Source organism: Apteryx rowi, unplaced genomic scaffold (genome assembly GCF_003343035.1).
Source record: "Apteryx rowi isolate R43461 unplaced genomic scaffold, aptRow1 scaffold_73, whole genome shotgun sequence".
NCBI classification, from domain to species: Eukaryota; Metazoa; Chordata; class Aves; order Apterygiformes; family Apterygidae; genus Apteryx; species Apteryx rowi.
In genome coordinates this window covers 2,787,960-2,802,861 of record NW_020451016.1, presented here as the reverse complement: position 1 = coordinate 2,802,861, position 14,902 = coordinate 2,787,960, and the positions used below count along the sequence as shown (strand labels likewise).

Genomic DNA, 14,902 nt, shown 5'->3' with positions numbered 1-14,902 from the left:
CCCTATGAATCCATCTGCTGCCTTATTATCAGTTATTAAAAGGTGTTCAAGACACTGAATAGCCTTGAGATCACCAGTGGGTAGGCACTAATATTTTCTGAAGTTGTGCTGAAATGTTAGGACTAAAGTGAAATTAAGAGATGCCTCCTTGTAAGAAAAGACATGCAAGTAAGGAAAATGAAGTTTTTGAGACTTCATTTCACATATACCGATCCAGGCTTCTGGAAATACTCCATAGCTACCCATAATACTCCATCTGTAGCCTCTGATAGACTGAATTACCAGGTTTTGGTTATCTCTGGGGATTGGTTAGCTCAGATGAAGGCTACTATAAATATTTCCTCTTTCAGGGAGTTCTGCAGCACAAAAAGGTGTTGCAACAGAGCTGTTACAGCCTCTGACTGCGGTGACTTCCCTTCTGTTTCCGTGGGATGAATGCCATTCTGCCACTTTTCACCTGTTATTTTAAAACGTACTGGGACCCCCCGAAAGGTGTATCAGAATTAGGACAGTCATCTGCGAAGATGGCTCAGTCCTCCTCTTCTGCATGTGGAAGGAACCTACTCCCATCTCACCCCATAGAATAAATAGGTTATAGTATATGGGAGTTTTGAGCGTTTAGTCGACTAACTGAATTTTTAAGTGTGTGACTCGTGCATGCATGTTTGAACACTCCCATCCATTTAGATCAGTTAGAGTCACCAAACTCCTTCTTTTCTCAAAATAAAACTGCATTGTGCCTAGACATGTTGAACCAAATCTGTTCCTGGTATTATTTCGCTGACTTCCCAAAGAATTACACTAGAGATGAATTTGGTCTGGTATGGCAGCTTTTTGGCCTGGAGCAAATCTTTATAGCAGAGTTGTATTTCCCTCAAAAATATAACAGGAACACTGACAGATCTGTAGCTCTGGTGGTGTAAGCAGGTGCAGCTATATTAAATTATTTCTTATTAAATTGATTCGGCAACTTGAAGCTTGTAATTTTTGTTCTGCTATAGTTCTGTGACAGAGACCTTTTAAAACAGACAAAATATGTATCTTTTTCATAATCCCTTTGGTATTATCATTTTAAAGATTTCAGTTTGTGTGTATCTCAGATTCTGATTGTGTTATTTATTTGTAAGATCTGAAAATTACAGGCTTTTGCAGTTAATCACATTGAGCTGTGTCATCACTAGTGTAATTCCATTTGCTCCACTGACATCTGTATGAATGTGAACAATAGTTTTTGCTTTTGTTTTTAGGCTTAAGTGGTTTTAGGCTCTGGTGGTCACTGATGGTGTAAATTGGTGTATTTCCATTCCAGTCAGTGGAAATATGTTGATTTGTCCCCCACCTGAGGATCTGGCTTGTTATTTTAAAGGTGCCAGTCTTAAGCCAGATAAGAATTGTCATGTGTTGCAGAGCTTTCCCCAGTCTTAAGACCCACTTTGACTATCTGTGAAAAAGAACCTGATGCTATATGGATTCATGTAGTTGCACCCAGAAAATAAGTGGAAAAGTCCCATTCTGACTACCTTATCCTCCCACCTCCACTGATTGGGGGTAGAACTGTTATTAATCTTTTATTTTTCCTGGATGTTTCCCATGGCTGCATTATTCCCATTACTGGTCAGCTGCTGTTAAGTTAATTTAGAATCAGAAATAGCCAGAGATGTTTACATCATGTCTTTAATGTCTTTTGGGGTTGTTTGTTTGTTTTGTAGGTTTATTTCCTTTAAGACTCCAGGCTTAGGCTTGGAGACCCCAGCCATCACCATTGAGCCCAGCAGCTGGAGCGGCAGCGAGAGCCCTGCCGAAGATATTGAAAGAATGAGTGATTCTGCAGATAAACCTATTGACAATGACGCAGAAGGTGTCTGGAGCCCTGACATTGAACAGAGCTTTCAGGAGGCTCTAGCTATCTATCCACCATGTGGCAGGAGGAAAATCATCTTATCAGATGAAGGCAAAATGTATGGTAAGTGGTGCACATTTAGCCTTTGGAAATAATTGTCCCAGTGAAAGCCATAAGCCCAGTTTGTTTTTAGACAAAATTTCTGGCTCTGATTTTGATAATAACGGAACAAACCTTGCAGAATTCTTTGAAGTTGAGGGAGCTCTGCTGGGCAGATGCATCGTGTGGGATGGTCTGGACCAGTCCCTTCACAACTGGCATTAGGGTGCAATGTGCAGGTGCAGAATTGTATCTTTAATGAATGCTATTATGTGGCTGAATGTGAATGCTTAAAAGAAGGGTTTAAATGTGTTGCTCCTTCAATATAAGAAGTACATTAAGGATTTTTATTTATTTTTCAATAAATGGTATAAGAGAGGAATGAGAATGAGAGGATGGGAATACCATCTGAGCGACCATGTGACAAGATACGTAATCTGAAATTGCAAAGTGATAAAGTTCTTGTCATGTTTGGGAGTCTCTCGATGAAAGATGCAAGTTAGGGGTGTGGGTTTTCTTTTTTCCTTCCCTTTCCTTTTCTCGGTGCAAACGGCTATAAATTAGGTGACGTGCTGTCAGCATCTCGTAAATACACGCTCCGTCTAGGAACACAGACACTAGTTTATATTATCCCAGCGCATTTTAGTTTTTGTCTTTCTAACTTATCCTCCCTCTCTCACTCCCAAGGCCTGTTGCTTTTTCTTCTTCCTGCTCGACACTCTCATGTGAACCCTGCTGACTCCGGTGGTCCCGCTTGGCGGGCGGCAGGTCGTCGCTGCCGCCTGCGTTGCCGCAGGCCGGCGGGCTGGTGCTCCCGCAGCCAAAGGCGAGCGGCAGCCTACACGGGGTGGCCTTGCTCCCGCGGCCCGGGGGAGCCAGCGCGGGGGCAGCCCCGCAGCCGCAGCGCGGCGCCCAGGACGAGCCGGACCCCGCGGCGGGAGGGGGCAGGCAGGCGCAGCCCCTGCGAGCAGATGGTGCCGCAGCTGCCACCAGCTGTGCCCCCCCGCGCCCCCGCATGAGGTAATGGAAACGGGGCTGTTTCTCCTCCCGGCGCTGGCGGGGGGGAGCTGCGTGCAGCCTGGCTCTGTCGCAGCCGGGCAGAAACGAAGCGTCCAGCCTGCGCTCCCAGCTGTCATGTGACCCCCGCAGCCAAACGAAACATGATGTCTGGAAAGAGGGAGTTGTGGTGAAGCATCTCAGCTGCCGCTGGCAGAAAGTTTCTAGGCCCTGGTTTCCTGCTTTGCTCCCCCCCCCCCTTCCTGCGCTGGGGAATATAATTTCTCTTGTCCTCTGCTTTCCGCCAGTTTCTGTCTCTTTTGATTGTGGGTCATTGCTGTTGTTGTTTTCCTTTGGAAAAGGGAGAAAAATTGTTCAATTAGAAGGTTATGCTCTTTCTAGGAGGACATAAGTATGTATATGCAAACAAGTTTATTGTATATTTATGGTTGAGAGCTATACTTATGCTTGAACAGCCTCAGTAGCCAAAATAATGTTTGGCTGCAATTTTTTTAATCAGGATCCCTACACCCACAGTAAATCATCCCTGAAATCTGATTTGTGATATTTTAAAGCATTATTTGTGACATTGTGTAAATTAAAGAAATTAACATATTTATCCATGAAAGGTTTTCATTTTGATAATCACTGGTTTAAACAGTTCTCTAATCCTGAATATTAACATTTATTAAAATATATATGTAAAAACTGTCTACACAAATCAATTCCCAATTAATAATGCTAGCTAATAATACCATAAGCATATATGTGTATATCATATTCATGCTTATCCTAAAACAAATATTGGTAATTTTTAATCAAGAATGAGTTGTGTCTTTTATGCTGAAAGCTTGACTTAGTGTTGCCTTGACTATGAAGAAAAAATGTGTTAGGAAGTGCAGAATACTATATTAGTAGAATTTACATCCTGACTTTATAGTGGATGAACTCATGTTTTCATTCTTCAAGCTGAGTAACTGCTTTGTAGTGTTTGAGGATTTATTGAAACCATGCTAGGTTTCTGAGGACTTTATAATAGAGTCTTATGGCCCTGAGAGCATAATTGTTCTCCAAGGATTTTGAAATCAAAACAGTGTAAGTGTTTTAGATTCTGTGTGGCATAATGAAAATAATTTAATGCCTTTTAGTGGCATACCAAGTTTATTTCACTTACAAGAGAGACATTGCAATATCTGTAGGCTTCCACAGTGCAGGGGGATATTGTAATGTGTCAGTAATTCATGAGCCATGTAAGACAAAAGGTCAAGAGAGCAGCATTTCATTTTCTGACTGAGATTAGCTTTAGATATAGGCACTAGAACAAATATGATCTTTACAGGAGCAAATATAATGATCACTCTGGGTGGATTAAGTTAAGCAATGGTACTTTTTTATTTTTTGAGAGAGACTTTGAGAAGGGCAGAGATTTTGCTTGAAGAAACATTTTAAGCCTCTGCCCTTGATTTAATGAGAGCTTTGTAACGTTCATTTAGGCAGAAACCAGAATTTCTTTGTGGCGATCTAAAATGGTCCTTTGAAGTGACATCTCCAAAGTTGGCTGTGTTTGGCTTCCCTGACTTTTCTCTTGGTGGGACTTTGAGGATTGCCCAAGCAGGATGGGGCTCCTTAAAATCTCCAAGGCATTTGTGGGGCAGGGAGGGACTGTGGCGCAGGTCAGGCGGTGCCGCAGGGCTGTGGCAGAGCCACCCTGGCAGTGCTGGGGATGTCCGTCCCCCCCAGGGCACACCAAAACACCTCAGCTGTTCCCCTGCATCTGTGCTTTCCCGTGCAGGACTGGGGAGGGTGGGGGGGTGCCTCGTCTCCTTCCCTTGCCTTCCCAGAAAAGTGACTTACTGCACCAGGTGAGAAGGAAAGAAGCCTTTGGATGGAGAGATGGCTGGGCTGTGCGTGGGGAGGGCGCAGGGGATGTCCTGGCTGCATGTGGCCTTGGGCACCTGGCCCTCCCCGGGTTGCTGATGGCCCATGGGCAAAGTGCGGCCRTGGGGCAAAGTTGTGTCCCATGTGAGGCTGCAGGGGTTGCTGGCCTCTGCTGGGCCTGACACCAGTACAGGGCTATGGCTCCTGAAAAAAAGCCTGTAAAAAATAAAGCACAAACAAGCAAAACAAACAAACAAAAAACAACAACCCCCCCCCACCACCAAAACAAAGACTTAATGAAATCTGTGTTTTTAAATTTATAGGAAATGATTGGGTAAAAAACAAAGATGCTTCTTTTGTCTAGGAAGGGTCAAATTCCAGGAATCTTGGTCTGGGAATTCTTGAGAGAAAGGGAGTTTGCAGTAAAGCCAAATTACTAGTGATAAGGTTTCTGCAGGAAAGCAGTACCTAGTATTTTGTTTTTACCCCTTTAGGTACACATGTGCATGTGTGGTTGTGATGGTCTTACAGTTTTGGGATTGCTTACTACTGCAGTATTGACAAGCAGTAAAAATAAAATAAATAAATATAAAAGCTTGAACCAGAGTAGAGGAACTGATGCTCTGCTCCTTTGAGGAAGCAATTGAGCAAAGCTCAAGGAAGAGAGAATCCACTCTTAGATCCAGCAAGATCAGTAATAATTTCTTTTCATGTCTTACTGTATCAAAAGAAATATTGATAAAATGCAGATATAATGCACCAATATGAAGTGAGGCACCCTATAATTTATTTCTCCTCACAGAGATCAATTGTGATGAATTTCTCTGTCTATCCAGCACATAGTAAAACTCTAGCCCATTAGAGGGCATTGGCTGTCCTGTATTTGTACTTAGTTCAAATTGTTGGTCTTTTACTGCTGACAGTTTAGTTACTTGTAGCAATTCCTGTGAACTCACTTATTGGCAGGATATTTGCCTGTGCTTGTCTTTGCTCCTGGAAGAGTATTTTGGAAAAGATTAGAAGAATGAAAGCTAAATGCAGCCCTACTTTTAGCCCTGGTGTAACAATGAAATCGCTGGAGTTACCACAGGAATGGATTTGGCCCACTGTGTGTGTTTTCACCTTTTTTGAAATTTATACTAAATCTATTCCAAGAGGTAACTTTGACATTGTCCCCAGAGCTGTGCTAAAGTAACTTAAACTTGCTAGTAAGTGTAATAATGCCTGCGGACTTGTTGCAATCAGTATTGCTTACTTAGCCTCAAGGTAGCAAAGATGGCTTTTGCCTTTAAAACAGGGAAATAGTTTGATCTTAATTTTTTGGAGACCTGTAAACAGTTCTTCAATTGTGAATCAAATTAGTCATCATGATTTGCATTAATTCACAACTACAAAACAAAACTACTTAAAAAGGTATTAGTGATTATTTAAAAAGAAAGTTTCATAGCCCATTTAGTTGTGTTACAAAAATAAATAGGCAGTATTTAAAATGAGAAGGTACACAGTGGCCCTTCAGAGTGGTTATAATCATTTGTTAGGTCATGCATAAAATCTCTTGGCCTAAGTTACTGCGATAGTAAAGGAAAAATGATACTTTCATTAAAAAAAAAAATTCTGCTCAAATGATAGAATTTTTGCACGATGAGTAAAAGTAGTCTTCATTTCCAAAGCACCTTCTATAAATTGAATATTAAAATTGAACTTTGAACTGGTACATCAGCAAAAAAAGAATTGTGTCTGTAGGGCTTATGTGAATCTGTAGTTCACTAGTACTATTAGGTGTCTTTCTGGGTTTCTATTAGGAAACTAACTAGCTTTATGAAGAATAAGGTAACATGTTATAAATTATTTTTACTATTGCTTTTAATTTTAAAAGTTCTGTGCAAGTTACTTCGTCTGTAAAGACATCAGTACCTTATAGTTTCCACAGTATTAAATATATTTGAATGGAAATAAGGTATTTGGAGTGATGAAATACCAGATGTGAAGTATCAGGTTGCATGTTTATTCATCTGTTATTGCAATCATCGTACAAAGATACGGGTTTTTTTGTTTTTTTTTTTTTTTTTTTTTTTTTTTTGGTCTCACAGCAACATACACAAAATGCACCAGAGCTAGAACACCTATTATGGAAGTTACTATTGAGGTTACTTAGATTGTAAACAAATCTGTCTAGAAACATTCTTGCAATGCTGAGATTGTGCGCTGTGTTACCTCATCATGCTGTGCATGCATGAAGGCAGGTGGCAAGCCTGTGCTGAGCAATCTGATCAGGGTGGAGAAAATGAAGGTCCAAAGATACAACATCTGTCTGAAAAGTTACTGCTTAAATTACTCAGATTCTGAACATATCTGCCTATAAACATTTTTGCAATCTGGTGATGTTCTTGCAACATCATCATGCTATGCTTGCAAGAAGGCGGTCTGCACATGTGAGCTGAGCAATGGACACGGCTGTCATTAGAAATGAAGGATGTCAGGCTAATGTGTAGTCTAGTATTTCTAGAATATGGGAGAACAGGATTTCATTTTTCTGTTTGGGCTTTCAAGAGCAAATTATTAACAGTTTGGGACAAAGTGATAGATTCTTGAAAAATGGAGAATCTGTTTTTCCCTCTGCTGCAAGCAGCCATCCTCAAGGGAAAACTTAAGTGGGACTGTAAGAGCCCTGTGTGATAAGGGTATCAGCTCCTACCTGGGGAGCAGCCAGGCAAGAGCAGGCTGTGGGAAGCACCACATCTAAAAATGTGAGTAATGTTGYGCAAGGTCATGCGTGGCACAGTGATCAAGTACTCCTTTTGGCTATGTTGGGCCAGGAGAATGATGTGTTCCAAAGGAAATCAGAATAAGGTATACTAGGAAATTTTGCACCAAAAAGAGCAAGTGCTTTGGAAGTGCTTTGTAGCACTGTCCTTTTTTTTTTGTCCTCTCTATACCAAGTATCTTCTCTTCAGTCATCCATGTAGAGGAGGACTTACAAAGTTCTTTATAGCCTGTTTATGGGAAGCAATGTCAAGTAAACTGCCTGGCTGCTATGCAAATTTTCCAGTGTTTTAGTAGCTACCCTTGTATAGAGGACTACTAGAACCACTAGGTTTTGCCTGGAACTAAGTGGAAGCCACAGGAACAGGTTCAAATCAGGCATTTGACCACTTAAGAGTTGTTTAGTGGCTGTTTCTGTTCAAATGACCATACTAAATAGAGTAAGAGGATGTTTTTCCTTTATGACATTGTTCCTTTAGTAAAACCCATGTTTAGAAATGACACATACTAGAATGAGAGCACCAAAGTGAAGCAACCTCACTGGAACATCCATGATACATTTAGGAGATCGTTTAGTATGATTTATATGAGTTCATTTTCCTTCCAGCGCTGATTTCACAAGTTGAGCTTGTGATGCTGTAGTTGCAAAGACACAGTCTGCAGCCTTAAGAAATAGGGTTGTCACAGCAGGAGGTAGTTGAAACAGCCTTGATCGGACTGATCTAGTGTGTTAGAGTTGGTTGCTCAGTACTGAGAGTTCAGAAGAGTTGAAAAGCCTGCATGTAGAAAACAAAAAATACTCATTTATTCAGTCTGATTCCTTGAAGAACTAGGATCCATCAGAAGCAAATCAGGTGATGTCTTTCTGGTTCAGACAACCTGGGACAACTGAGTCAGTCAAATAAGGCCCCCTCTCTCTTAGGGGTTGTGATGGGCTGTTTTGTTTGTATTCATTTTAATGAGACCAATATGAGGTTATGGTAGAAGTGTCTCCTGTTTTACCAGCTTCAAATACCAGCTGAAATATCTCACATGATCATAGCAGAATCCCACTGACCATATCCTCAGTAAGGTTCATATGAGGACGTGGAAAGTGAGTTGTATTCACGTTAGACACCAGTGCCCTAGGCATCCTTATGGAAGCAGAAGAAATAGAGAAATGTAGAAACTATTGTTTTAGATGGATAGAAACTTGGACAGCACATACAGCACCTTAAAAGATGAGGTACCAGGAAAAAATTGGTCAAAAATTAGCCCCTCCACCACCAATATGGCTTGCACCAGTAACCAGGAGCTGCTGGAATTACTGACTCCCAGCAGCTGTTCAAGTGATGTGTGCTGGGACTGGGAGGTGAGTGGTGAAAGCCACCACTTCCACCATGTGGGCAGGAGATTTCATCCAATGTTTTCCCTCCTGCCTGTGGATTTGCTTAGTGAAGGTGAGATCACAAATAACACTACCAGGATCAAGRGACAGTGGAAACACAAAGGCTTTTTACAGCATCTTTGGTCATCTGGGGTTGTGCAGTCTCCTAGAGAAGTGGGCTTATATCSCACCCCATGCCTCCCAAGAGTGAGGCTGGGCTAATCGTTAGAGAGCAAATGCTGTGACTGTGACATGATTCTTGCATGATTCCCTGAGGGCTATGTTACTCAAAATTAATACGTATCTTAACTGTGTCTTACAGGGATTTCCTCAGAGACGCACACATGACTTCTTTGTGATGCCCTTGAAAAGCTGTAGCCATATCATTGTATGAATATTTTCCTATCCTACAAACAGTTTGATGTGGAACACTTAGTCTGCGACATCAGAGAGAAACCCTTCAGAGTCTTGGTTTCCACATGATTTTAGTCTGACCATATAGTTTAAGAAATTGGACGTGTTATTGGATTAACAGTTTACAGACTTTCAGTAGAAGTAATGAGTTGGCTAGCATAAGATGCTTCCTTTGAAGCTTTTATTATTGTTGTTTTTGTTATAAGCATACGCAAATTTTTGCATTGGCTGAACAAAGGACGTGTTTTTGCAAGCAAAAATAACATGAATTAGGGAAAAGGGGGAGAGAGATGAACATAGATGTGCTAATTCTATGTCATGAATGCTCTTTTAAACAAAGGGAAGTGGCACAGCTTGGCTCAGACCCATTGCAAAAGGCACAACAGCGTGTCCCAAATTCACAGGAAAATTGAAAGTCTGAGAGAGTATTGTGCCCCAAGGGAGTTGCTAGGGATGTCAATCAAATACCATTAGAATTTTACCTACAGAGGACTCCAGTATGCACTCTAAATAGAAATCATGGTCCACGCTTGCATTCTCTAGTGTGACAACTCAGTGTCACTATCGCAACTGTTTAATTAGAGCCTTTCCACAACAGCCATCTCCAACTAGGTCAAGCCTCCTGAGAATTTCCCTGGATTCAGGCAGATTTTATCCTTTTATTGGGATCTCCTTGCAATGATTATGCTTCTAGCTCATCAAGAGCAAAAAAAGAGAAATCCAGATATCAGTCTCTCTTGCACCCACACAATCTTCTAGAATTTAGGAACTCTGCACAGAATTTAAGTTAGCACGAAAGCTGGCCTACCTTTTTAAGGGGACTCTGCTTGCCAGAGGTTACTATGTGTACGAGCCACCAAAACAGATCAGAAGAAGATCCTGATCCTTGTTTGGCTGCACTCTTTGGAAAGAATAGATGGGGCCCCAAATAAACGATGATGGAATTGGCTTGGGCTGAATCTTGGTTTATATGCCACCCTTTGCAAACGTATCATAGGCTTGATGTCTGATAGTTCTGGAAAGAGCAGCATAGAATATATGACTGTAGGTGTTAGAAAGCATATTCTAGTAATCTGTGTGGAAGCAGGTGAGCTGGTTTATACTAAATTTGCAGATAAGGAACCAAATGCTTTTTAAGTATGCCTAATCATTGCAGCAAAGCTGGAACATTTCAAGCTTATTTGCCTGTAGCTGTTTCACTTTTGCTTACTTATATCTTAATGTCAGCTGGTATTTGGTTAGCATGGAAAAGAAAAACATTACCTAAATAGAAAACGTAACTTAAATTGTCTTTTATTTCATACTAGCAATGCCAGTGAGTAGAGAACACTGATTGAAAAAAGCATCTCTAGCCATTTGGATTCTGCATCACAGTTTTACCTCTGAACTAATAGGTAACTCTCCTATCCTAGCTATACGGGAGAAAAATACTAATCTGAATGGTTCCAATTCTGTTTGACAGGGGACAGCAGGCTTACTGTTGTTTATGGATATCGTCGACAACTGTAGATAGTAGTAAAATAATTTTCCACAGTAAAAATAGGTTTTTGAATCATTTTAACAGATGTCTTTATGTGATTTGGCAACTTTACCATTTAATTCTCTTTTGAACAAGAATTGCATTTTCATTTGTTCTGTTCTTCCTTGGATAGTCTGTTGACAATAAATTTTTTAGTACAACTAATGGAGAAATACATGCTTACCAATAGATACATATATATGTACACACATACATGTGTGCATATGTGTGTGTGTGTGAATAAAATTTGTCTCCTTCCTGGCCAATTAAAATGTATTTAAATGACCTCGGCAAGTGCTACACAATGAATTGGCTACCACCTGGCTGGAACCTGGCCGCCTTTGTTTGGGTGACCAAAGGCAACCCATGGTGAGAGGTACCTGTAAAGAAATATTCTGATTCATGTTCCTAGTAGTTATTTAGAGAGATGAGTTACGTAGGCATATACTGTGTGTTATGTATTTAGACTGCATGGTGTATTTTTTAGCCATAGGACGTCTAGTCGCCAAAGCTTGTGAAAGTGCTGAGGAGAATTATGTAAGGGACAGCCCAGGGAGGAGCCACGCTCAGACTTTTCCAATCTGCAAGGCAGTGATAGAAGACTTATTGGGGCTATACAACAGGCTTGCCGGAGAAGTGTCGTTAGCGGATGGGACAGTTCAGAAAACCCTTTAGCCTGGCCTGTCTGCCTGGAAGACTCTTTTGATCTCTTTCAGCCCACATTTGATAGCGGTTGTCCTGAGTTACAGCCTCCCACTGACCTCTGCGAGCGGGAAATTCACAGGAGCTAGTGTGCGCTGGGTGGACTCTGGCCTGTGGAGGTAGCAGAGTGGGAGTTATAAGGGAAATAAAAGGAAAGATACTTTTGAGCTGGAAACACTGAGCAGAGATGAAATTAGGTAAAAAGCAATGAAAAACACTTCTATTAAAATTATGAAATGAGAAGCTTTACAAGCTGCCTTCACCCCAATGAAGAAAAAGGGTATAGAGAGATTAAATAATTTGTGCAGTGTCATCAGGAGTTTTAGAGAAGAGCTGGGATTTGAACCCTTTCCTCCCCTCCCAGTGCCATCTATGTTTTCATGATTAAGGGGCCTCTTTCACAGTTTATCCAGTGATCCTTGGGGAGCCTAGGGCAACTGTGGCAAAACCATGGTTCCTATACCACGTCCTGTGCACTGGAAGAACAGGCTGCATCCTCTTAAAAGTACAATCTCTCCATAACTTGACTGCAGGATGCTTTGCACCTCTAATAATAAAATGGCATTTAGCCAATTCCCTTATTATAGACATTTGTAGTAGTTTCTTGAAACCGAATAAGAAAAGGTACTTGTAGTGCTATATACTGCATAGAAATAATGGACAGCTGTAAAGACTCTAAATTCTATATGGAGAAGAGAGAGAGGGAAAGTGGATGGGAAAGTGAGGCAATATTTAGCCCTATGTTGATCCTCCATGAGATGATGTGAAATGTGTACCTTTCRTAGAATAATATAGAGGCTGGTGAAAATAAGATGATTTAACTTGTTCATAACATCATTTTTCAAGGAACAGAAAGGTATGTAGTCTATCCAGAGACGTAATCTAAGAGGTCTTTACTCTGTGCCAAGGTAAAATTCTGCTATTTAATTACTGATTTAGAAAATATCCTGGGCTCAATTTCCTCCTCAGCTACACTATTATAAATCTAATGGAGTTGTTAAAGATTTATGGCAGTGTAACTGAAGGCAGAATTGGGTCCCTTATATTTAAAACTTAGTTTGCCACATAAGTAATAATTTCTACTTTCTAGGCAAGAGTTTAAGAATCTTGCAGACCTCTGGTTCTGTAAAAGAAATATGAACTACAGTAATGTAGGTGAGTGAGTAATGCTCGAAGGGATGTCTAGGGGCAATATGAATTGGCTGGTGTGGAAAATCCATGTGCAATTCAGATTTAGTATCTGTTTGCAGATGCCCCGTAATTTAAAATGTCAAAAAAAAAAAAAAAAAAAAGCTTAGGCCCTCATGTAGTAAATTAATACACTACTTGCTTGTTCAGTGTGCAACAAGCTTTGCTGAAGTAATAGCCTCATATGAGTGTGAACTCATCCCATTCCCCTTGACAGGGAGTTAACTTCAAAATGATTGTGATTCTTTAAATCCTAGCAGTATCTAAATCATCAAAAAATCCCCTTTTTGATTTTATTTAAATTATATATTTAATAACTTAAGAAGGAAAAATGTTGCCTTATTTATCCAAACCTTAAGAAATCTCATGTTAGCACAGATGTATTTTATCCATTGGCTTTTCAGCTTTAATGGAAGGGACTTTCTAATAAGCAGCTGGCTCTCTCTTTCTTTTCTCAGCTTTCACTTAGGAAACAGGTCAACGTTTTAAGTCCTCTTCAAGCGCCTCCCAGCACCATGCTGCTGCCAGGGCTGCTGGCTCTGGGGCCAGCTCAGGTCGGGGTGCAGCTGGGGCTAGGAGCGCTGTTGGCCGCACAGTTTGGTGCGTCTAAGGCACAAAATGGCCCAGTGTCTCTGTAGGCGAGTGAAGCTAATCCGTTTTACTTTGCCCTGAGGTGGACCAAGGGCACTCACAGTGTCAGCTACGAGGGCGGTAACCTGTAGCTGACGGCTAATGATGAAAAGCGAGGGGGGACCTGTTCTAGCTCAGTCCGTGAGGCTGCTCGGTTGGGTCTGAGCTAACACCCTGTCCCTTAGGTGAGCGCAAGGCTAGCGTGCCCCTGCTCAGTTCCCTCAGTTACCACACAGTAACTCTTCAAGCTAGAACTGCACAATTATGGATCTGTACGTTATGTTACTTTTGAAAATTTTACCTTTTCTCTGTAAGGTACTGTAGGCCTACAGAGCATATCATAGAAATAATAAAGAATCATAATTCATGTCTATCCCAAAATATAAGCCCTTTATAATAATGCAGATCAACAACTTTTCAGAGTAGCTATCCCAAAGTATAAACCCTTCAAGATAATGTCGATCAACAACTTCTCAGAATAACCCATTTTAATGTAAATACATACTGTAGGCCCCACATCTATTTCTGCAAGCCTCATTTAGGAAGGAACTGGAGAATTAATTATTCTGAGCATTGTAAGCTAATCAGTTTAAGACACAAGAGAGAATAATAGATTGGGGATGTTATATTGTCTTAAAAGTGTTTTTTTCAATGGCATTTTTATTAGCTGCAAAAGCAGTAACTCTCAACCGAAATCATTAAAAAGTTTAATATAATCCTGACTTGATGCATTAATTCATGATACCCGTGACTTCTATGTATGGATTTTGTTTGTTTTTTTTAAATACTGATAGATCATTAATTAACGGAAAATTAATTCAGATTTAAATGAATAAACCACTCTGTCATTTCTTGAGGTATTTTGCAACCTAAGCAAAGGCTCAGGTATTCCAGATATGATAGAGGTGCAGATTGCATAAGGCGTTATGCATTGCTCACTCTAAGATACAGAGTCCTGTCTGCCCTTAAACCCTTTGTTCTCTTGGCTGAATGCAGTTAATTAGCAACTGTCTCCATAGCAACTGCCTCATAGTCCAAAAACACTGTCTCGTTTTTGCAGTTTAGCTTATCACACTGTTTACCTGAAGGGCTTTTCACTGCGTTGAGTCTCATTTGAGTTGGCCGCATGCCTGCTCACGGAAGTGAATTGTCAAGATAGAAAAACACCATGGCAGCAAGATGCTGAACAGGGCCCTGTGTGTGAAAGCAAAAACATTTAAAAAGTTCTGTGGAAACAAAAGTTGAAGTTTGCAATGAGTTACATCCAGTTTTAAAGCATGTGACTTGACAGAAATACTGCGCATTTTAAAATACAGTTTCACTGACAGGCTTTTTCTGCAACATTTTGCAGTGTAGCCCACTCAGTGTTGCCTTGCTGGTAACATGCCCCCAAGCCCACGGGCTTCCTCATTGCAGACCTTCCCTCCAGTTCTGCGTGGAAACTTGCCTCCCTTTAAAGTAGCGCCATTTCAGAAAGCTTTAGCTTATGCATTAAGGCGGCTGAGCT

General features: G+C 40.9%; 1 protein-coding gene across 2 annotated transcripts in view; it reads left to right on the top strand.

Annotated features, from left to right (window-relative positions):
• The first annotated feature begins 1,715 nt into the window (after positions 1-1,715).
• Positions 1,716-14,902, top strand: part of TEAD1 (TEA domain transcription factor 1) — a 100,159-nt gene continuing 86,972 nt past the window's right edge. The window contains exon 1 of one of the 2 annotated variants that reach the window (XM_026087741.1): positions 1,716-1,963. In XM_026087741.1, the coding sequence (XP_025943526.1) occupies positions 1,816-1,963 (148 nt within the window). In that variant the 5' untranslated portion in view covers positions 1,716-1,815. The remainder of the gene's footprint in view (positions 1,964-14,902) is intronic. The other variant, XM_026087742.1, reaches the window with a different exon arrangement.